Source organism: Ochotona curzoniae, unplaced genomic scaffold, assembly GCF_017591425.1.
Source record: "Ochotona curzoniae isolate NIBS_2020 unplaced genomic scaffold, NIBS_Ocur_1.0 contig_2723, whole genome shotgun sequence".
Lineage (NCBI taxonomy): Eukaryota > Metazoa > Chordata > Mammalia > Lagomorpha > Ochotonidae > Ochotona > Ochotona curzoniae.
In genome coordinates, this window is record NW_024465573.1 from 6,638,855 (window position 1) to 6,661,520 (window position 22,666).

A 22,666-nucleotide genomic window follows, 5' to 3' on the forward strand; every position below is an offset into this window, starting at 1 on the left:
GGCGCGTTTCAGTACCGCGTTCGCCCGTGTTCTATGTCAGGCCTGCCATTCCGTTGCCACGGGCGACCACACAATGCCTTCCCCTCCCGCCCCTCCGTGGAACGCCCCAAAGCCGCCCGCCCGCCAAGGGGCTCTCTGCTTGTGACGTCAGCAGGCGGGCGGGCTCGCTCCTCTCTGATTGGCTGTTGAAGACGTCCGTTAGGACGTGCGGCCCTTTCCGCGTGCGCCGTGAGAGTGGGCGTCGCTGCGGGGGTTTGTGGTAGGGGCTTCTAGGCCGGGCACCAGCCGCGCCCTGCCCCTTCCATCCGGGGTTCGGGGTACGGTCGCCCCTGGTGGGCGGCTCCCGAATCTTGAAGAAGAGCTCGAGAACTCGGACCGCCCGAGAGCTGCAGAGCCGCTCTGGGCAGGCGGGAAGATGGCGGCGGCTTCTGTGTCTGCGACTTCTGATTCTCAGTTCTCGGTATGGAGCGACTGGTTGCACGAACGGGATTTCGGTCCATTTTGGCGCTTCTGGGAGTTTTGCCCAGGTTTCCGGACCCGCTAGTGCTGCTGACCCGGTCCGGGAGGACGGCGTGGTGTGCACCTGGCCCTGCCCCTGCCACCCAGAGGCTACATGCGCGCTCTGGCTCCCCGAGACGCGGGCTCGGCTCCCCGCTTGCCCCGCGTCCTTCATCTGGCTCTCCAGACAGTGCCAGGCCCGGGCTGGGCTGACCGTGCCCACTCCGAGGCCTGCGGACACGCTGCCCCTGCGGTCACGTGAGCGTAACGGCTCCTTTGAAATCGCACCCGGCGGGTCGGGGAGCGCTCTGCGGCATCCGCGGTCCTCCCAGGCGCGGCTTGGGCCGTTGGCTTGGCCTGTTAGCGCCTGCCTGGAGCTGTCCTCAAAGCCTGGGCTCTGCCCCGTCCCGCGGTGTTTCTAAGGCTGCAGGCGCGGACAGCTGGTCATACTGCTTTTTGCCTGTCCCAGGGTCACCTGCCGGTTTAGCTTGTTGGTGTATGTCACGAGCTTTGTGTTAGGAACTGCCTCGGTGGGAAAAGATGAGAAGCAACAAAACAATCTGTACTCCGTACTTGTAGAAACGCTTAGGGCCTGGCATAGGCAGGCTCAAGAATCGCACAGGTGAATAGAGTGGAAACTGCGAATTAGATGGTTACTACACGGCGTGGTAATAGGGTAAGCTACCATACCAGAGCAGTTTAGCCGGGAGTGGTTAGTTGTGCTTGGAAAGGATAGAGACGGTTCCTTGGAAGGAACCTTCCAGCTGCGCGTTGAAAGAATTCTGTATACTTGGCGCAAAATAAGAAGGAAAAAGCATCTCAGGCATTTGTGCCTTAGACAGTGGATACTTTCGGAAATTTTCAGTAATTGAGAATGTACAGAGGTACGAGTACTAGGACTAGAGTAGGAGTGCTAGTGAGGAAGAAGCCTGGAGAATGTCAAGGAAATTTCAGATAAGCTAAAAAGGAAAGACGTGTGGAGAAGACGAAGGTGAGAGTTGCCTTGTATAAACTGCACTTTTCGGTTTCCCATTCCCGTTCGGGTTTGAGAAAGGCCAGAAGGATTCCTGCGTTTCAGGGGAGCCGGCTAACTAGTGTGCGCAGAAGCGTGGGGGAGGTTCAGAAGTCACGCCTAGGGGATTCCTTCAGGAGTTAGAGCGGTGAGAGGTGAGGTGAGACGAAGAGAAATTAGTGAAAGATGCTGTTGAACTTGGGAGAGAGGGCTATTCTCAGAGAGTAATGCCAGGACACCGGTTGAACTGCACTTTGCTGAGGCCGCCTGGCCAAGCAGTGGAACTGGGAACCAACCTTAGTCCACACAGCATTGTGCCCTGAAATTATAGTGTTCAGTGAGAAAGTGTTTATGTAAGCTCAGATTTAAGTAGATGCTAAATCAGGAGTCCCTACTCACTTAACTAACTTAACCAATTTGAAGTTATAATTTGGAAGTTGGTTTTCAAACAAAAGTGGCTAAAAGTAGTTCTTTAATGCATAAGAGATGACGGTTTCCGTGTCCCATCAGAAGCAAGCCTCTCATTTCCATGAGAAGTTAGAAAGCAGTTTAGGTTAATAAACAGTCACCTGAGGATACCTAACTCCAAAGCCAGCTCAGGTGGCTACTCATGTAGATTTGAGGCTCCTGTGTTCAGCATTGATTAGCCTAATGGGCAGCTAGTCGCAAATGGGAACACTTACCAGGCAAGGAGTTTTCACACCTGAATTCAGTCTTTAGGAAATAGTTATCTTAGTAGATTTCACGTGGTCCTTGTAAGTGTTTAAGTGAAATAGTTGTAAGCACAGGAAGAATAGCATGTAACAATTATTCAGTGTTTCAGCAACTTGGAGAGAACAGGAAGACTTAACTAGTCTTTCAACCAGGCCTTTTAGCCAAGCTGATCAGTGGCACCATATGAATTTTTTTTTATTTTTTAAAGATTTATTTTTATTATTTTTTCATTGGAAAGGCAGATATACAGAGAGGAGAGACAGAGAGGAAGATCTTCCGTCCGATGATTCACTCCCCAAGTGAGCACAAAGGCCGATGCTATGCCAGTCCGAAGCCAGGAGCCTCTTCCGGGTCTCCCACGCGGGTGCAGAGTCCCAAAGCTTTGGGCTGTCCTTGACTGCTTTCCTGGGCCACAGGCAGGGAGCTGGAAGGGAAGTGGAGCTGCCGGGATTAGAACCAGCGCCCATATGGGATCCCGGGCGTGCAAGGCAAGGACCTTAACCACTGCGCCACCGCACCAGGCCCTGGCACCATATGAATTTACCCCAGAACTTATCGTGAAATAGTTCATTTTTAATATATATAAACTGCAAGATTTATTTCCAAGTTGTGTTTCCATATGTTTGGAAGGCATGCCAGATGGAGGTCCATCCACTATCTTGGTTGCATGAGTTGCTTCCCAGGTGGAATTTTTGCAGGAAACTGAGCAGAAGAGGTTGAGAGGGCAGCTGGAATGCAGAGCAGGTGCTGCAGCATGGGGCATAGCTGGGGTATAGCATCTGAAGCAGCAGTGTAGGCCGCTGCTATGTGGATAACATCCCTACAAGGTCTTGTAGCATCATCTTCCTGCTGTCCCTCCTCCCTCCTTACCCTCAGTTTTAAGACTGATACATAGTATTATCTAATGCACATTGTTTCATGTGGTAACTCATTTAATCCTCAAAAATTTAATTTAAATGTTTCCATTTTCAGGAGAATATCATGAGATACAGAGAAAGTTAAGTTTCCATAGTTAGTGGATGAAAGTGCCTCCTTTATACTTTTGTGTAATGTCTTCATAGACTTGAGAGTTAAGACTTCGATAGAGCTCGATTTTTGCAAGATATAATCTATTGGGGTCATTCTTTTAATCTCCATGTATGTAGTTTCTCTGTAAGAGCAGTTATGCCCCACATAGCAAAAGACTCCCTGAAAGTGTTGAAGGATCCCTGTAAGGGGTAATGGGACTGGGGTGTCTGAGTCCTTGTTGTAAAGGAAGTCTATGGCAGCCTTCCCTGCCTAACCACATGTTGCTGACCGTTTCCTGCACAACAATCAGCGTATCTCGAAGTGGTTGTAGAAGTAGATGGGAAAATCCAAGGATCCGTGACAAAGATTCTGAGCAGGCCAACCCTAGAGCAATGATGTTTCAGCTGCAGGCAGAGTTGGGGGTTACAGTAGTAACATGGAGTGGCTATCTCTAACTGGTCATGCTCACAACAGCAGAGTACGACGATGGTCCAGCAGGAGTATCTGTGAGCTACGCTGATACAGGTCTGTGCAGCTCAGCTGTTCATTCAGGTCCAAGTTCAAGGCAGAAGCACCCATGTATACATTTCAGAAGTGAGAACAGAGTTTATTATTTAACAGTAGGAATAAACATACAGTCACGCAGGGCTGCAAGAATTCCAGCTCACCTAAGCTTGCCTAGTACACGCTACATTTTTGTTAAACAGTGGGGTAGAATTTTTTCTCTGATTTGTTTTCCTAATCCTTGGTGAGGATTCACTTTTTGATATATTACCTTTAATAGTTTTTAATGTTTTTTCCCCCCTGAAATGTCAGTTGATGTCTCTTTCAGATGAGTTCTGTATATTTTAAGGATTTATTTGTTTTTATTGGAAAGTCAGATTTACAGAAAGTAGGAGAGGCAGAGAGGAAGATCTTCCGTTCTTGGGGAAGATTCACTCCCCAAGTGACCACAACTGCCAGAGCTGATCCAATCCGAAGTAGGAGCCAGGAGATCTTCTGGGTGTCCCACATGGGTGCAGGGTCCCAAGCTTTGGGCTGTCATCGACTGCTTCCCTAGACCACAAGTGGGAAGCTGGATAGGAATTGGGGCTGCCGGGATTAGAACCGGTTCCCATATGGGATCCAGGTGCGTTCAAGGCGAGGACTTTAGCTGCTGTACTACTGCACTGGGCCCAAATGAGATCTGTTTTATTGCTGATCTGCAAGCATTTATTTATGTTTTTGGGGGGCTATTTTGTTTTGTTTTAATCCTCAGTTACAATTTCCAAATTTGTCTTGACTATCTTTGATATCTTTTACCTGATGAAATTATTCATGCACTGCAGTAAAATTTGTTAATCTTGTAGTGATTAGTGATTTTTGTTTTAAGTTGTGTACTTAAAGCTGTCTTCTAAATCCTTAATTGTTGAAGACCTCCAGTGATTTGCATTACTAGCTCTATCTAGTAATTGCAGTGTGAGTTTGTGATGTTACCAGACCATCATTTTTATTATTTTTCTGTCTACTGAGATAGTTGATGGATCTCCTCTTTATTTGTCTTCCTTGTTTCTCAAGAGAAATGTTGCCTATTCATCTGTTGCTTTTATTTGAATTCTGGAATCCTCTACTGGCATGTTAGTTTGTTTTTTATTGAATTTCCAGTTAGTTGAGAATAACGGAGTTTTTCGGGTTTTTGCTTTTTGGTTTTTTTTGTCTCATGAAGATGGAAATGGAATGCATCTTGCATGTGGCAAGCCAGCGGAGTGTCAGTATGGGTAATGGTATAGTGTGGAGAGTGGTTGGCAGTAAGACCAAGGTTAGCCTTGAAGTGATAGATGTACTGGTTCACTCCTATAATGGCTGCAGTAACTGGGGCTGTGCCAAACCAAAGCCAGGAGTCTGCAACTCCATCCAGGTCTCCTAAGTGGGTGACAAGGTCCCATGTCACTGGGGTGTTTTCTGCTGCTTTCCCAGGTGCATTAGCAGGGAGCTAGATGGAAAGTGGAGGAGCCAGGACTCAAACTGGTGCCCATTTGCAGTGCAGTCAGTCAGTGCTTCACTGCTGTACCATCACACCAGTCCCTAGGAGATTCTGATTGGTGACACTGGTTGTAACGGGCCATTGTCATTGAACATTTGGGAGAATAGACCAAGGGAATGTGAGCAAGTTAGAACTCAGATGGAAATCCAGACAAAAAAGATGAAATTTCAACCAAAGTAGTAATGGATTTGGTCATAATTTGCAAAGTCTCTGGATTTAGTATAGATAGCCAGAAAATTTAACTGCAGCAATTTCATTGTCTGAGTATGAGAAATGACTCCAGCTCCAGTTTAATTATAGCGTGATAATGTTGAGGGGCCCATTAGCTAAATGCATAGTAAGAGTGAGAAAATATGTATAAAATCAGAGTTTGAGAAAGCAAGCTCTGGGCTACATATTTAAGCATAAAAAGGTATCAGCAAATAAAAGCATTTCGAAAAGCTTCAGAGCTAAATCCTAAGAAACTAGCAATTTAGAAAGGTAGTGAGAACAAGCCAAGGAAGCTGTAAGGCAGAGGCCTAGGAAAGAGAGAACCGGGGAGTTTGGTGTTCTATGCATGGAAGAAAGTGTTAAAATGAGCCCATTAGTGTGTTGCACTCTTTTGGACTGTCATTGAACTCAAGATGGAAATCACTGGGCTGGTATTTTGTCACAATCAACATCCTATATCTGGATGCTGCTTCAAGTCACAGATGCTCTGCTTCTATTCCAACTCTTTGTTAAAGTTCCTGGGGAACTTGAAACACTTTCATTCACGTGCCTGACCTGGGTAGAACTCCAAAATCTATTTTTAAAATTGTTGGTAAATCTGAAGAGTGGTGTTTTTTTTTTTTTTTTTTGGCATGGATGGAGGAAATTTGATTAAGAGGGAGAATAAAACATGAAAGATCAGCATAGATACATTGGTGGGTTCTCTTCTTGTCAGACTGCCCATGCTGTCAGCCAACCAAACACTAAAGCCTCTGATTCTGTGGAGAGAAAGTTTGGTGTGAGGCAGCCAAACGTTAGTCAGGAGCAGTGCTCAACCCTGACCTCATGAAATAACCTCTTAGAAAACATTTACTAGAAAAGGGACAAGGTGGAGAGATCAGATATGGGAATTAAGGAAAGGGGAATTCTAGGTTTCCTGCACGGTTGCAGTCGGTGATAGCCTTAGCACTGGAACACAGTCCTCTTCCAGGTGCCTCCAAAACAGAATTCCAGCTTCCCATTGCATTGGAAAGGTGACAGATGTGATACCTTGCTGCATGTGAATACACTCATCACAGTAGGCTTGGTGTTTGTGTACCATTTTTGAGACTTGTCCTGTTGACAGAAATAAACTGAAAAGGGTGATTCAGGGCAGCATGTGAGTGTGGCAGAAACAAACAGCTCGTGGGGAAATGTTCTAGAGTGCTTGAATTCTAGTCATAATTTGTTTCATGCAAGAGACATACACCAACCTAGGAAAGGTGGGCTTTAGTTAAGCATATCTGCATGGCAGATAGCATTCACTGATTGAGAATTACTCTCATGAGAATGTGATTGGATACAAAACTTACCTAGACATGCAAATTGCAGTCTAGGAAAAGACTAGTGGTTACAGAGGATATTTTGGGGAGGATTAGGCATGTATAAGTTAAAAAGGTGCAGGGGCGGCAGGTACTTAGGGTTGCTGCAATTGACTAACACAAAGTAGATGCCAAGAATTCTTTTTTTAAGATTTTTTTTTTTTAACTTGGAAGGCAGATTTTACAGAGAGATCTTCAGCCACTGTTCACTCCCCAAATAACTGTAGCAGCTAAAGCTAGGAGGTTTTTCTGGGTCTTCTGTGTGAGTACAGGAGCCCAAGGACTTTAGCAGTCCTCTACCAGTTTCCAAGGCCATAGGCAGGAAGCTGGATCAGAAGTGAAGCAGCCAGGACATGAACCAACACCCTCAAGAGTAATAACAATAATAATTCTGGGGGTCCAGTGCAGTGGCTCAATTGGTTAATCCCCCTTCAAGTGCCAGGATCCTTTATGGGCACTAGTTCATGTCCTGGCTGCTCCATTATCATCCAGCTCCCTATATGTGGCCTTGGAAACCAGCTGAGGATGATTCAAAGCCTTAGGACCCTGCACCTAGTGTGAGGCACCCAGTAGAAGCTTCTGACTTTGGATTGGCTTAGCTCCAGCCCTTGGCAGCCACTTGGAAAGTGAAGCAGTAGATGGAAGATCTTGCTCTTTTTCTCTCTGTAAATTGCCTTTCCAATAAAAACAAATTTTTAAAAATAGCTCCCTTGCGCTACTCCTCAACCAAGTTCCAAGAGCTATTTTACTTGAATTACTTGTAGGCTTTTGGATTACAGATTGTTCTGTGTGCTTCGCAAGCTCTTTGCCAATCTTTTTCATTTTTACAACTAGAGTACGTGTGTTATACTTCTGTGACTCCACTGGAAATCTGCATGGCTTTGTGGACTACTGAAAGAATCAATCTTGTTGGAAAAACAAAGTAAAAGATTATTAGGTTAGTCATTTAAGCCCAGAAATAACCAGTTTCTTGACTTGGTTTAATTACATCTTAAAAAAAGATTTTTACAGAGTTAGCTGTATGCCCTGAATTTAATTTGAACAATACATACTTATTTGTGGTTATTATGCACATTAAAATTCAAAGAATACCTGGTAGTAGCAAATCTCATTATTGATTAAAGCAGTATATATTCCTGTGCAGGGAGAGGCAAGCAGTGGGGTCATTGATCATTCTTATAAAAGCCCTGCATTTTAAGGAATGGTAAATGTTTCCTTGCTAATTGGTAAAAGTTTGTGGGACAGGCCTGTGTCTGGGGAATTTACTGAAGGTAATCTTCCAGGGCTAACAGTATCCTGGCTGACTTGGGTTTCTGACATTACCATTCCACTGTTAGATCCACAATTTTTAACTTGGAAACAGAATCTCCAATTTTAGAAAGAGTTGAATACAAGTGCAGAGTAGCTCTTCTGATAACCTTTCTTTACTCGAGAATGGCTTGATTTGGTGATAGTACATAGTTTTGTAGCAGTATCTGATATTGTAAAACAGTAGGGAGAATGTTTTTCTGCAAAAGACCATTTGGCTATTTAATTGTATATTTTTATTGAAAAAGCATATTTACAGAGGGAAGGAAAGACAGAAAAGACAGATCTTCCATCTGCTCGCTCTCACCCCAAATGCTCATGATGGCCAGAGCTGAATCCATCTGAAGCCAGGAGCCTCTTCCAGGTCTCCCTCATGGGTGCAGGGTCCCAATGAGCTGTCCTCTACTGCTTTCCCAGGCCACATCCCAGGAGCTGGATGGGAAGTGGAGCAGCCAAGACATGAACTAATGCCCATATGAGATCCCAGTACTTGCAAGGCAAAGATTTAGCCACTAAGCCATTGTGTCTGGCCCTGGGCATTTATATTATACATGGACAATACAAAATTATCAACTTAAATATTAGCATTCTATGTATTCTCTTAGTTTTGTCTCACCTGCAGTTGCCTTGGCAGAGTCACATCCAAATGATTTTTGCATGCTGGCTAGATATTCTCCAACCCTGATGGAAAAATGCTGACAGAAATTGAGTGTATGTATTTAAGAATTTCTACGCAGCATAATAGCGATTAAATTCTTTCGTGTTTAATGTGTGTCATTTTTTGTTCTGTTGCCTGTCTCAGTGGAACATGGATAATACAGTTCTTAGTTATTAATTTTTTGCAGTTAAGATGTGCTATTTCATTTTAATTTTTGAAACATTGATTCCTGGGTTTTTCTTTTCCAGAACATCTTAACTGAACCATCAAGGTCTAGTGGAAGTATGGTTCGACGTTCTTCATCTGCATATGTAGTATATCCACCCGACAAGCCTTTCCTCAACAGTGACCTGCGACGCTCCCCAAATAAGCCTACATTTGCCTATCCAGAAAGCAACAGCAGAGGTAAGAGCCTGCTTTTACTCACCATTTTAAGATTGGTGATTTTATCTTCGCTTTTCTTTTTTCAAGGAAATACATTCCCCTTCCACTATGATTTAAATCCCCAAAATACAGTGCTTCTCTGGTTGACTTTTTTTCTTTGTTTGTGGAACATCTTTATTCATCAACTCATTAAAGCTCTGTCATCTCCAACACCCATCAAATTGTGTTTCTACTGCAGAGGTTCAAAAAGCCTCTGGGTTCTGTTTCCTTCATTCTTACTGCTTTGCTTTGAGCCCTCATCGTTGCCTGTGTGTTCAGGAGTTCAACCTGGCTTACGTTAATAGTAATAAAGTCTTACATCTTTCATCATCACCTTCTGTGTCTTACAGACTTCATCTTGACACCCTGTCTTCTAGTCTTCTTTACCTACACGTGTTTTGGCTCGAACACCTTGAAATATATTTGTTTCTGGAACATTTCATCTATATTAGTTGCGAGGTGGGGCAGAGTTTTGTTTTTCTTACTATTGTTACGTTTACAGATCATCACACACCTAACAATTTTCAATGACAAATTTATTACCTCAGTTTTTCATAGGTTAGAAAGCTAGATCTGAGTCTTAAAAGGTTGATATCAGGTGTTGGCCATGACTGGGGCCCTACTGTGTCCTAGAGGCTGTTGGACAAGATCTGCTGCCAAGTTACTCAGATTTTTAGCTGAATTCTGTTTCTTACAGTTCAGGAGAGAAGTTCCATTGCCTTGCTGTCAGTTTTGGCCAGTCTTTGTTCCTAGAGACCATCTTTTTTTATTTTCCCTTTTGCCTTGTTATCCCTAACAATAACAGTAGGCAAATCTCCTTTATGCTGCAAATACCTCAGTATATTTCTCGAACCACATTCAAAGAAAATGTTTCTGTTCATATGACTAGATTGGATCCAGCCAGGCATTCTTTCTGTCACATAATATGAGGGCTTCAGAGGATCACCATGACCAAAATTCCAGCCATTAGAGAGTTCAGTACAGGTTCACTATAGAACACATTGTTTGTACAGTGGGTCCAGTAGGATTCATGACTCTAAGCCTACAAAATTTGTTTTCCCAAAGGCTACTAGAGGCCTACTGTACTAACTAATGTGCCGTTGAAGTATGTGCATTTCTTTTAGAATGGGTATTACCTGTGCCTGCCTCCAGTATCGACATACTGATATATGTATAGGTAGGTAGTTAGGTAAGTAGGTATTTTACTATATACTTTCCAAAAAAAATTACTATTTTTAATTTATTTGGAGGCAGACCAGCAGATAGGAGTTCTTTAAACTTTTGCAGCAACTTCATGAACAGGCTGAGCTAAAAACCAGGAACTCAATTCAGGTGTCTCATACTGGTGGCAGAAACTCAAACCACTTAAGTGATCAACTGTTGTTTCCCAAGATCTGGCAATATCAGGAAGCCAGAATCTGGAGTAAAATACGAATTGAAACCCAGGCACTTGGACAGCATCTTAAATGCTGAGCCAAATGATTTTTCCTCTCCCCTAAAATTATTATTAACCCAACTGATCACCAGAGAAAAAAAGGTTTATATTGGGAAGTTGCAAAGCTCCCAGTGCAGGTACATTTCTTCAGAACCCAGATAACCTGAATTGCCTTTGACAACAAGCACTGTCGTAATAGATTGACTTCCGTTGGTTCTGAGATGATGGCTACCAAGGACCTAAACCTGAATATCTGTGACTGTCAGAAAACATTCATCATTCAAACATCTGTATAAGTCCTTTTCATCCGGACCGTTGTTTGACACACACTTTGGCATCTGTATGTGTTCATTTTGTGACACAGTATTAGAAGATGTACTCATAACCTGCAGTGTGGTGTGGCAGGTAAAGTGCCTTCTGTGAAGCGTAGGTGCCATATGGGTACTGGTTTGTGTACAGCTACTCGACTGACAATCCACCTGCCTGCTAACGGCCTGAGAAAAGCAGCAAATGCTAGCCACTCAAGTATTTGAGCTCTTGCCATGCATGTGGGAGACCTCTGATGAAGCTCCTGTCCTTGGCCATTCCTGGCTATTTTGACCATCTGGGGAGTGAACCAACAGATGGAGACACTCTATCCCAGTGAGAAAAATGGAGAAATCGTTGAGTGACTCTGAAATGTTTGAAAAACTTTGTAGTTCCACCAGATATAAGCCATTCCATTAAACAGTGGATGAAGTTACACACCACTGGGTCTTTGTGTTAATCTAATATATCCAGTCCCAACGTCGTGGCATAACTTAAGGCTATGACCTGTGGTGTTGGTTTGATTCATGGATACTCCACTTACGATCCAGATCCCTGCTGTTGGCCTGGGAAAAACAGCAACAAGTGGCCCAAGTGGTTGGACTCCAGAGAAGTGTGTTATGATTATTGATACTCTGCTGTGCAGTAAACATTAGAATTGTTTAGTCCTTAAATATAACTTTTTATTTCATTTTTTTTCCTTGTCTTCTAAAGTCATACTAGTCTCAACTAACTACTATTCTACTTTCAACTTCTGAGATTAACTTAAGTCCAAATATTAATGAGATTGTGTTGTACTTGTGTTTCTGTGTTTGGCTTAGCTCAGTTAACACCATAGCCTCCAGCTCTATCCATGGTGTTGTACTTGACATGACCTTACCCTTTTTATGGCTGAATGATACTCCATTGTGTGTGTGTGCCACGATTTCTTTTTTACTTCATAAGTTGATAGACACTTTAATGGTTCCCATTTTTGTGGCTGTTGTAGGTAGTGCAACAATAAATGTGGGATTGCAGATGTCCCTTGGACACATTGATATAATATCCCTTGAATATATAAAAATATGGAATGCGTCATGAAGTTGTGTTATGCTTGCACATGGGCTGTGCTAACCATCTTGGGTAGTGTTCCAGTTTTATTATGCGTGCCGCCCAAGCAAGCACTATATCCTTCTTTATACCTCTGTTCTAGAGTCGATAGTAAAGGACATTTTTAAACTTTCTCTGGTTATAGTTCTTATTTGACTGTAGTATCTAGAGAATTGATCATTTAGGTTCTTATTATATCCAAACTCCTTTCTTGTATTTTCTGATTGGGACCTGTTGATTCTATTTAATGAAAGTCTTAGTAAATGAATAGATTGTGTTACTAAATGGAAAGGTGTGCCATGTGTTCAGTAAGTAGAATTGAACCTTAAAAGATGACTGCTGTTCCTACCTGTTGCTTATTTTACATAAAGTCTCATTTAAGTCAGTTCTTTGTTGAGTGATTCTCAATAATTACTGGTAAAAATCAATTTTTACTATTCTAACAATTTATATAATGGAAATTGGTAATGTTGATGTGTAAAGTTAAAATACTGACAATCAGTGAAACTGAAAGTTAGGTCTAATCCTTAAAACTAAATACAAAATGCGTTTTCATTATAAGTATTTTATAACTTACTTTGCAACACTTAAACTATAAACATAAAAATAATGCTTCTCAAATCTTAAGGTTAGGAAAAACTTCCAGAAGCATATAAACAGAGGGCATGGTCAGAAAAAATGAGGTGTAACTCTATAAAGAATCAACACATCCATCAACATCAATAACTAAAGGCAAATGATAAAGGAAGTTTCTTTTCCCATAGAAAAATAGGCAAGGAAAATTCATGAAAGAAAATGGAACAATGATGTAATATACAGAAGTACTTTTAAGTTTTAGTAGAACTGCAGGAGCCCGGCACGATGGCTCAGTGGCTGAGTCCTCACTTGACATGAGCCAGAATCCCATATTGGTGCTGTTTCATGTCCTGGCTGTTCCACTTTCCATCTAGCTCCCTACATATGCCCTGGGAAAGCAGATGAGGATGGCCCAAAGCCTTGGGACCCTGTGCACCCACATGGGAGACCTGAAGAAGCTCCTGACTCTTGGCTTCTGATCAGCTCAGCTGTGGCCGTTTGGGGAGTGAACCAGCATTCGGAAGATCTTTTTCTCATCAGACTAGCAGAGGCTTTATAATTTGCTTTAATTATTAATCACAAGTAAATGATGATTTAAACAACTTGATTGCATGTAAAGGAATACTCACTAATGATACCAAAGTCAAAATAATGTATATTTTTACTTTAATTTTGTGCTTATAGCAAAAGATTAAAAGTAAAAAAAAAAATCAGTTATTTCCTTGTAATAGGATTATTGTTATTATATTTTCACATATCCTCAACCTTTTCTGTAGGAAATGTATCACTTTTATAATCCCACTTGGAAGGGATTAAAATATATTCTTTTTTGCTTGAAATACCAAACATTGCAAGCTAAGAAAGTATCCCATTTTTCAGTGCATAGCTAGTAAATTGCAATTCTCCCTGTGAAACTGTAAAAACAAAAATGTACTTTGAGGAAGATACATGATTTGTGTGTGATTATCCTATTTTTTTGTTTTGAAATGTTTTTATCATTCTGATGGATTTTTTTTAACTTGAACTAGTATGACACTTCAGAGATTCAGAAGATGTCTTTAGGTGGGTTTGTTTAAAGAAAAAGTAATTAATATTTTGTTCTTCCAAGAGAATGATCCTCTGCCGGAGTCCTAGTTATCTTTTTTTTTGGGGGGGGGGGGGTGATGATTCTTTTTCAGTGTCCTTTTCCCACATATATTGTTATCTTATTGTATTTATTCTGTCAGCTATATTTTCTGCTCTGAAGAATCTTCAAGATAAGATTCGACGCTTGGAACTTGAAAGGATTCAGGCAGAAGAAAGTGTGAAAACCTTGTCTAAAGAAACAATTGAGTACAAGAAAGTGCTGGATGAACAGATACAAGAAAGGGAAAATTCAAAAAATCAGGAATCAAAACACAATCAAGGTTTGTTTGGTCACAAAAGAAATGAAATTCTATTCAATAAGCATTGTCAATTCTAAAATTCTGTGTGAATGTTTTGTGGTGACCAAGGTAACATTCTTTGGGTGCGACAAAATTGTGTTATGCGCAAGTACATTTTGAGAAGTAAAATGTCATGTTTCCTGCCTGGAAACAAAGCAGATCTGGCACGTAAGGGAGTGCTTAGGTGATCTGAAAGGACTGCCGTGAAGTATTGGATGCACAGAAGATTTCATCTTGGTAGCTGTGTAAAACTGTTCAAAGTGTGCGCTGATTGCTATTTCCCTCCTGCTTTTTAGAACTGACATCTCAATTGTTAGCTGCAGAAAATAAATGTAATCTTTTAGAAAAACAGTTGGAATATATGCGCAATATGATAAAGCACGCAGAAATGGAGAGAACATCTGTCTTAGAGAAACAGGTATGTTATCTCAGATTGATGATCAGGAATGGTCAGTTACAAAGAAAGGTGTGTTTTCTCAGCGAGGACTTAAATGATGCTATTATAGTAGTTCAGGACTGCAAATTGAGATCAGTTATGATATCTAAGCTTTTAATTTGATAGGCTTTTACTTAAATTTGGGAAAATACACTCTTCAGAGTTGTTCATCTTGGAAATTCCATCTTCCTGGAGTATGTAGTCAGCCTCGTAGTAGTGTTGTGGCCTTGCTTTTACAGAGGTTTTATGAGTTTCATTGGTTCTAGTTCATTTTCAGTTTAGTGGATTGGCTTGGTATTTTGTCAGTATACATTTTGCATTCCCTGAATTTTTTACATCCTTCGTATTTCATGAAAATTCTATGAAAAGTTTATGGAAAATTGGGGCAAGCTTTGTGGTTAATTGAGACACTGTTTGGGGTGAGATATTACAGGTGGAGGATTAACCCACTGTGCCTCAATGCTAGCCCCTCAAAGTAGATTTAATCAGAACTTTTAATAAAGTTAATTTTATAAGAGTAGAGCCCATCCTGGAAATAAAGTGTGGTTTATGCCATTTGTTAACCTAATGTATTCTTTAAAATTTGCAACTATGATTGAGCTGGATAGAAGAGAACAAGTAGTTTAAACACAATTTGTAGATAACATAGCTGTTGTTTATCATAGTCTATGTAGTTGATATAGACTTACATAGAAAGATAAACTTTATGAATTCTATTTACTGTTTTAGCTTTTTATCAATAGACTTCAATTTAATATATTCTAAATTAGTGTATTTCTACTAGCATAATGGTTTGTCATGTGATTGTCATCCTAACTGTAAACTTGGAGAATAGAGGATGAATAGGTGTGTGTTTAAATTAAATTACTAGGGCCTGGTGGCGTAGCCTAACAGCTTAAGTCCTCGCCTTGAACGCCCGGGATCCCATCTGGGCGCCAGTTCTAATCCCGGCAGCTCCACTTCCCATCCAGCTCCCTGCTTGTGGCCTGGGAAAGCAGGAGAGGATGGCCCAAAGCTTTGGGACCCGTGTGGGATGCCCGGGGGAAGTTCCTGGCTCCTGGCTTCAGATCAGCATAGCATCAGCCGTTGCGCTCACTTGGGAAGTGAATCATCGGACAGAGGATCTTCCTCTCTGTCTTTCCTCCTCTCTGTATATCTGACTTTCCAATAAATAAGTAAATCTTTAAAAAAAAAAATTAAATTACTAGGCTGATTGAAAGGGCTTGCATGCACAGCCTGGATGGCTAGGAAGTGTATGCCATCACAGGGCATAAAATAATCTTGCCATATGAAACCACGCCTTTTGTAAAATGCCATGCATGCTGCTACACTAACAGTCCACTTACATTATTCAGTAATGTCACTCGTGTCATCTTTGCCTTGTTTTCCTGGAATTGCTCTCTGAATTTAAGTGCTATGGAAATCCAGACAGGTAACATATAATGTATTCTGAGATTATTTTAAGGGTTAGATTTTCATCCCTGTATTTGTATTATCTTCCAGGTCTCCCTAGAAAGAGAACGACAGCATGATCAAACACATGTTCAGAGCCAATTGGAAAAACTGGATCTTCTTGAACAAGAGTATAACAAGCTTACCACAATGCAGGCTCTTGCTGAAGTCAGTAAATATATATTTTTTACTCATTTATGCACAGTAGTGGGGGCTTTTCAAATTAACTATTTTCTATCACTGGGTATAGTGGTAAAGGTGTTCTTATTGCAAAGGTATATGTAGGAGATTTTTAAAAGGAAACATTTGGAAAGAATGTTCACATTAAGTTATTACAACTGACATCACTTGGTTTAAGTTGTTCTATGGAGTAATTTTAATTTAGTGTCACTTTGAGGAGATTTTAATACAGAGTATAGTTTCATATTAGACCTCCATGTAACATATTTACCTTCATATGAAAATACATTCTTTGACCATAAGTTTTACCTAGAATTCTGTTCATCTACCACACAAGTAACTAATACTGATCACCTGGGAGAGCATTAGGGATGTTGTTATGCATGGAACCATTACTAGAGTGAACCAAGGAGCTTGAATTTAACCAAAATTTACAGTATGTTCCCAACTTAATTATGTTAAAATTTTGCAAATGCATATGTAAGGCTTTTCGCTGTTATCTCTCTTAATATTTTTTACCACTAGAAAAAGATGCAAGAGCTGGAAGCAAAACTTCACGAAGAAGAACAGGAAAGAAAACGAATGCAAGCCAAGGCAGCTGAGGTAAGATGAAATGTGAGTGAGTATGTATTTTTTTTCACTCCTCATATGTTCATAAGCAATCTAGAGATATTTTCTCAAATATGGCTTAGTTTTGGAAGCTGTGTATTTCTATAGACCAAGAATAAAATTTGATAGTATTTCAGTCAGCATCTTAGAAAACAATAGAAGGAAAAGTAGAGACTCTACAAGTGTTTATGTTATAAACACTTCTCACGGGTCACTCTCACGGGTCACTAACATAGGTTTCTTTATTTGATGGCTTCTAGAAACCAGAACAGAGGGTGAAGTAGTAAGCTGTCCCAGGTAGCTAGTGAACAAAACCAAACTGAGGAATTGCCTCATCAGGAAACAAGTACCGCATGCTTCCAATTTGGGATTTAAATCTTATTTACAGACTCAGTGGAATATGATTTTTGTTTTTTTAACCTGAAATTTCCTGTCAGTTTGATTTTTGTTTTTGTTGTTATGTAGCCTTTTGGCTTTCATTTTGACCCATTTCCTCATTTGGGTTGTCCTGTACGCCATGCCATTTCCTCACTTGGAACATGCAAGCTTATCGGTTGTGGTTCATATACATTGTGGTGTTAAGTCTATGCAAAAGCATTTTAAATGTATGACAAGTTCTTGGAAAATAGAATTTTTATTTTGACACCAAAAAAATTAAATCCATACACTGTTTTCATGATGTTTTGTTTATGTATATGTTGATTTCAAAAACGTACATAGCATTCTGTTCTCTGTGAACTTCTTTTTCAAAGTACCTTTGTGTGTAAAACACACAGTTGAACAAAGTCATTATTTTGTGAATTTTTAAAATGCATTTATTACACCTTTTTCATTAACCTGACAAGAAGTAAAGTGAAATCCTTTAATGTTGAAGGAATATTCACAGTAATAATTTGAGTTCTAAATGTGAGTGTTAGTGGAGGAACAGTGGCTAAGGATATGTGATTACCGGTCCAGTTAACTATAATTGTTTTACCCATGGGCAAGTTAAACCATTCAGAGCTTGGATTTTACTGTTTGCTATTAAATGATCCTCATATCACATCAGCTGAGCAAGGGGAAATCAAATGAGAAAGATGAAAGCACTTTAAAATGTTGGCACTCAAACACAAACAGAAGACAACTGCTAGTAAGAACAGTAGATTGGAGGAAGCTCCATTGTGGTGGGTTTTTTGTTTGTTTTGTCTTGGTTTTTTTAGTTAAAGTAAGGGCAGTAAATACCCATGTGGGCCTCTGATTAAGATTTGGAGGACTGAGATGTGGGTGAAGTGGGTAGTTGAATGTTTATTTTTCTTGGGTTTTTTTTCCCTCCCTCCAGTGTCTGCAGGGTGGGGTCCTCCTTGCTGTCAAGCTACATCAGAACCTGGGGATAAGGGATGGTTATTTGATGACACCTTAGATGTTGGCTCTTGCATGTGCCGGTGAATGGGTGCTGCGGCCTTGCCGAACCCAGTGTGTCCTCAGCCCTGGCTCTTGAGCTCACCAGCAGGCATTGAGGCCTAGGAGGGGTGTTCCCTAAGTTCCCCTACCAGGCTCACTTCCAGCAATGGAACTCATTGGCACCAATGGATTGGAAGCTTAATTGTTTGCATAGTGTTGACATTCATTAGTACTAAAAATGTTCCAGAGCTAAACTTTAAATGTAGTCAGTTTACTGTGTATAAATGAACATTGTTGACTGTGTAAGAGTGTACAGATGATCTGGGAGGTAGAGACCATGACCCTTTGTCACTGTGGAAGAATTAGTGATTTTTTTTACTGAAGTCATTGGCTCTGAGTGTTTAAGCACTGGCATAATTTCCTGGAGATCTTTTGGAATGTTTGTAAAATAAATTTTCCCAGCTTGGGAAATTAAAAATCGTGGAGTCTGGAGAAGAATCTAACAACAAATATTTTTGGATAAATGATAGACAATTGTGGTTGGTTTTTTTTTGTTTTTGTTTTTCTTTTTAATGGGAGTTTTAAGTTGACTTTTGAAAATCCTTTCTTAAAAATCCACAGGAAATATGGAATTTGTACCGTGAATTTTAATGTAGTTGCCAAACTGCTAACAAGAAGAAACTGAAAGCATATTGAAATACTCAGTACTTTAGGGCATAAATTTCTGATTCTTATACTGTAAGTGTATGAGTTTTCAAAAGAAGTTGTTTTGCTCTCTGACAGCTTTGAGTCTGACACAGGGGTGGGTGGCAGTTTCAAGAAGAAAGAATGTTGAAGCATCAGTTTGGAGTAATATACACATCAATTATTGTGAAATAGAATCTATGAAGTAACTACAAAGAGTGGAGCCACAATGCTCCTATGCTGGTGAATGATTAAATTGTAACAAATTCAAGATAAAGTGAGACTGGTATTGATTAAATTTTTTGACAAATGTTTGAATCATAATTACTCAGCTGTGTATTTTAATCAAAAATTTTAAATTTGCATCACAGCTTTTATTCGGCATGAATTTTAGGCATTTGTTTTTTCTTAGTTGCAGACTGGTCTGGAAACAAATAGACTTATCCTTGATGATAAGACAACCTCTTATGTTCCCAGTGGGAGAAGAATTAAAAAGAAGAAACCAAAACCTCCAGAAAAGGTATGAAAACAGAGCCAGCAAGGCAAAATGGCTCATTACTTGGTTTAAATTTGAGAAAACAGTCATAAACCATCTGGTACAACAACCTTAGGAGGATATGTCTCTCATTCTCATTTTCCAGTCTTCTTTTAGAAGACTGGAAAAATAATATGTACTCTTAAATTTGTCCCTAATATCAAAATATTATGTATAAAAGCATTTTGTAACTATAGAACACTAGTACAAATATTAGCATTATTGTACAGTATTAACTAACCTTTGGAAAATGTCTTAGGCTTTGTAGCTGCTGCTTTATCAAGTATTATTCCTCATCCCAAGCCTTTCCTGGACTTAGATACTTATTGAGGAGTATTTAACTAACTAGGGACTCAACTCTAGCCAGAATGCCAATATCAATAAGGCAAGTAATAGCCTGCTTATAAGCTGGAGTTTGAGGTCACCATGTGCATCATTTTTTTTATCACCATGCAAATAAAGTAAAACTGTTCTTTTTTCGTTCAGAAAAGTCCTAGGAACTACCTTGGAACACAGCCACATTATAGATTATGTTTGGGTGACATGCCATTTGTAGCTGGAAAGGTGAGTTGGTTATTTATTTTTACAACTTAGACTTCTACTTGAATGCTGACCCTTGCCTGTATGACTTTACGTGGTGGACACATTTGTAGATCATATTGATAGAAACACAAGTAAACATTTTATGAAATTGCAAAAAGGAAATGGGACACCTTATAGCACATGTGGTAGATAAGTAGAATAATACAGAAGCCCTGGTTTGAAGAAGTTATCCTAGGGCTTAAGGAAATTCATAGCATTGGGTTTTTAGTTTCAGCTCTGTAGTCTAAAATTTAGATACATATAGGTGTCTTTCCTCTGAATCATATGTAAAACTGAGTTCTCCAAGAAGACATCTTACCCACATATCATCTTTTGTTCTTAGAACTTCAGTAGAGAAATAGATATTAGGCTTTTTTTTTTCCAAATAATATTATTTCCTCCAAAAAATGTAGTATCTTGTTGAATTGCAGGACATCTTAGTTCATACTCCTATGTAGCTCTTTCTCTTTTTCACCATAGTCTTGTTTATCAAAGGGTGCCTAAAGAAAAGTCAAAATGTCTGAACAGGCCTTTAGAGAGAGACAGGTTCTGAAGCCCCACCACAGTCCTACTGAGATATCAGGCAGCGGCATTAAGAGTAGTTTTAACTTGTTTTCCAGTCCCAGTCTGATGTTTATTAAGTTGAAATCCTCACTTATAAATCCTACTCATGGTCTTTGCTGTTAGGGACCCCATAAAACAAATCAATCCTAAAAGAAAAAAATTTTTTTAACAGAGCTTTTTCTTCTCAACTTCTTAGATTGTAAATCATTATCTCCTTTTTCCTTGGCAATCCATCTTAAATATGACTCTTCCAGAAGAGTTCCTTGTTACCTCTTCACTGCCTTTATAAATATGGCAGACCTAGCACATAATAGAATCTGTGTCATGTCCTAAACTGCCAGCTGATTCAGCTTATCATAGCATTTTTGTGAAGAAAGGCACATTATTCCTTACACTGTTGGATTCTAGACTCAAAGGTCATTCCCTGCATTTTACCTTTAAATCCTCTGTAGGGACCAGTCTTATGGGGTTTGTTTTTGTTTTAAGATTTATTTATTTGAAAGAGTTACAGAGATAGGGAAGACAGATCTAATGTGCTAATTCACTTCCTGAATGGCCTGCATGGCCAGTGCTCGGCCAGTTCTCTCACACAGGTGTAGGGTTCCAAGGACCTGAGCCATCTTCTACTTTCCCACACTCTTCAAGGGAGCTATATAAGAAGTAGAGCAGTTAAAATTTAAACCAGCAGCCAAATGGGACATCAGCTTCACCCCCTATGCTACAACAACCACCAAAGTGGAGTCTTATAAGCAGATTTTAATCAAATCTCTGTGTGAATAGATTCAGAGAAGCTAATTCAGCTTTTCACATTTATGTTTCCCTAAATTTGATTGCATAGCTGGTAATTTTCAGTGATGTCACTACTAACAAAGATTGAATGGAAACAGTTAAAACAGGACTTTCCAACCGACTAGTTCTTTTGAAGTACTTAAGGTTTGTGAAAATGGTTCTTTTACTCTAATAACTTCATGTACAATCATTTGGCTGAATGTCTCTCAAACTGTTGTAAGAGACCCATTTTAATTTTTAATTTACTTGATTAAACCAATATGTCCGTAAAATGTCATTAAAATAAATTACTACAAAGTATGTAAGACAAAGTACAGAACCCATTTTCTAAAATTTTTAATTTGTTTTTAATTTGAGGGACAGTAAAACGGAGAAGAAACAATCTTCCATTTACTCATTCAAAAAAAACCTGATTGCAGCAGACAGGGAGGGCTGGGCCACTTTGCAGCTGGGAGCCCAGGGAGCCAATGCTTGAGCAGTCATCTGCTCCCTCCCAGGCCACATTAGCAAGGATCAGGAATGAGCAGCAGAAGCCGGAACTCAAACCTTGGCTTCCTGGTACTGGTTATGGTATGCCATATGGCTTCTTCATTGTTCCACCAAGTGCCTTACTCTGTTACTTAATGGAGCATCTGTCACTAGTTCACTTTCCCTCTGTGGGAACGCAATTCTAGTTTCTACTTTCAACCCACTTAGCACAATACAAATCCTTGAGGATCAGCACTACCACCCAGGTTTGCAGTAGCAGGAGGCTGGAGTTGAGTAGACCTGGACATTTGAACCCAGGCATATACGGTTGGTTCAACAATTACTGTCTAACAGATAAAATAGATACGTAAAGTGTATTTTGATAAATCCTGTATTTCAAAAGTGTTAGAAGTGATTTGAGAATAAACTTACTATGTGGGGTTTTTTTAAGATGTATTAATTTATTTGAAAGGCAGATTTACAGAGAGGAAAGACAAAGACCTTCCTTCCTTTGGTCCACTCACACTAAGATGGAGCTGAACCAGTCCAGACCCAGGAGCTTTTTTGGGGTCTCCCATGCAAGGGCCTACAAGACTTTGAGCCATGCTCCACTGCTTTTCCAGGCCACAAGAGGGAGCTAGAACAGCTGAGACATGAACTACTGGAAAGGATCCTGGGGCCCGGTCCGGTAGCCTAGTGGCAAAAGTCCTCGCCTTGTACACACCGGGATCCCATATGGGTGCCAGTTCATGTCCCCACTACCCATCCAGCTCCCTGCTTGTGGCCTGGGAAAGCAATCGAGGATGACAAAGCCTTGGGACCCTGCATCTACGTGGGAGACCCAGAAGAAACTCCTGGCTCCTGATCGGCTCAGCTGTGGCTGTTGCAGCTACTTGGGGAATGAGTCATTGGACAGAAGATCTTTCTCTCTGTCTCTCCTCCTCTCTGTATATCTGGCTTTCT

General features: G+C 40.5%; 1 protein-coding gene and 1 non-coding gene across 8 annotated transcripts in view; one reads left to right on the top strand and one right to left on the bottom strand.

Moving 5' to 3' along the window:
* Positions 1 to 193: 193 nt before the first annotated feature.
* Positions 194 to 22,666, top strand: part of CEP57 (centrosomal protein 57) — a 30,411-nt gene continuing 7,938 nt past the window's right edge. For 3 of the 7 annotated variants that reach the window (XR_005883455.1, XM_040976827.1, XM_040976831.1), the window contains exons 1-8: positions 227 to 460; positions 9,020 to 9,176; positions 13,827 to 14,006; positions 14,321 to 14,442; positions 15,964 to 16,080; positions 16,618 to 16,695; positions 19,178 to 19,285; positions 19,787 to 19,864. Coding sequence is in view for 6 of the 7 variants with exons in the window: in XM_040976827.1 (XP_040832761.1) it covers positions 416 to 460; positions 9,020 to 9,176; positions 13,827 to 14,006; positions 14,321 to 14,442; positions 15,964 to 16,080; positions 16,618 to 16,695; positions 19,178 to 19,285; positions 19,787 to 19,864 (885 nt within the window). In the remaining variant the exon portion in view is untranslated. Of the gene's footprint in view, positions 461 to 1,602; positions 1,624 to 7,491; positions 7,743 to 9,019; positions 9,177 to 13,826; positions 14,007 to 14,320; positions 14,443 to 15,963; positions 16,081 to 16,617; positions 16,696 to 19,177; positions 19,286 to 19,786; positions 19,865 to 22,666 lie in introns of those variants that run through there. The other 4 variants (XM_040976828.1, XM_040976826.1, XM_040976830.1 and 1 more) reach the window with 4 other exon arrangements.
* On the bottom strand, positions 11,994 to 12,099 carry LOC121154348. Its single transcript, XR_005883490.1, has one exon. It is a non-coding gene; the product is annotated as a U6 spliceosomal RNA (small nuclear RNA).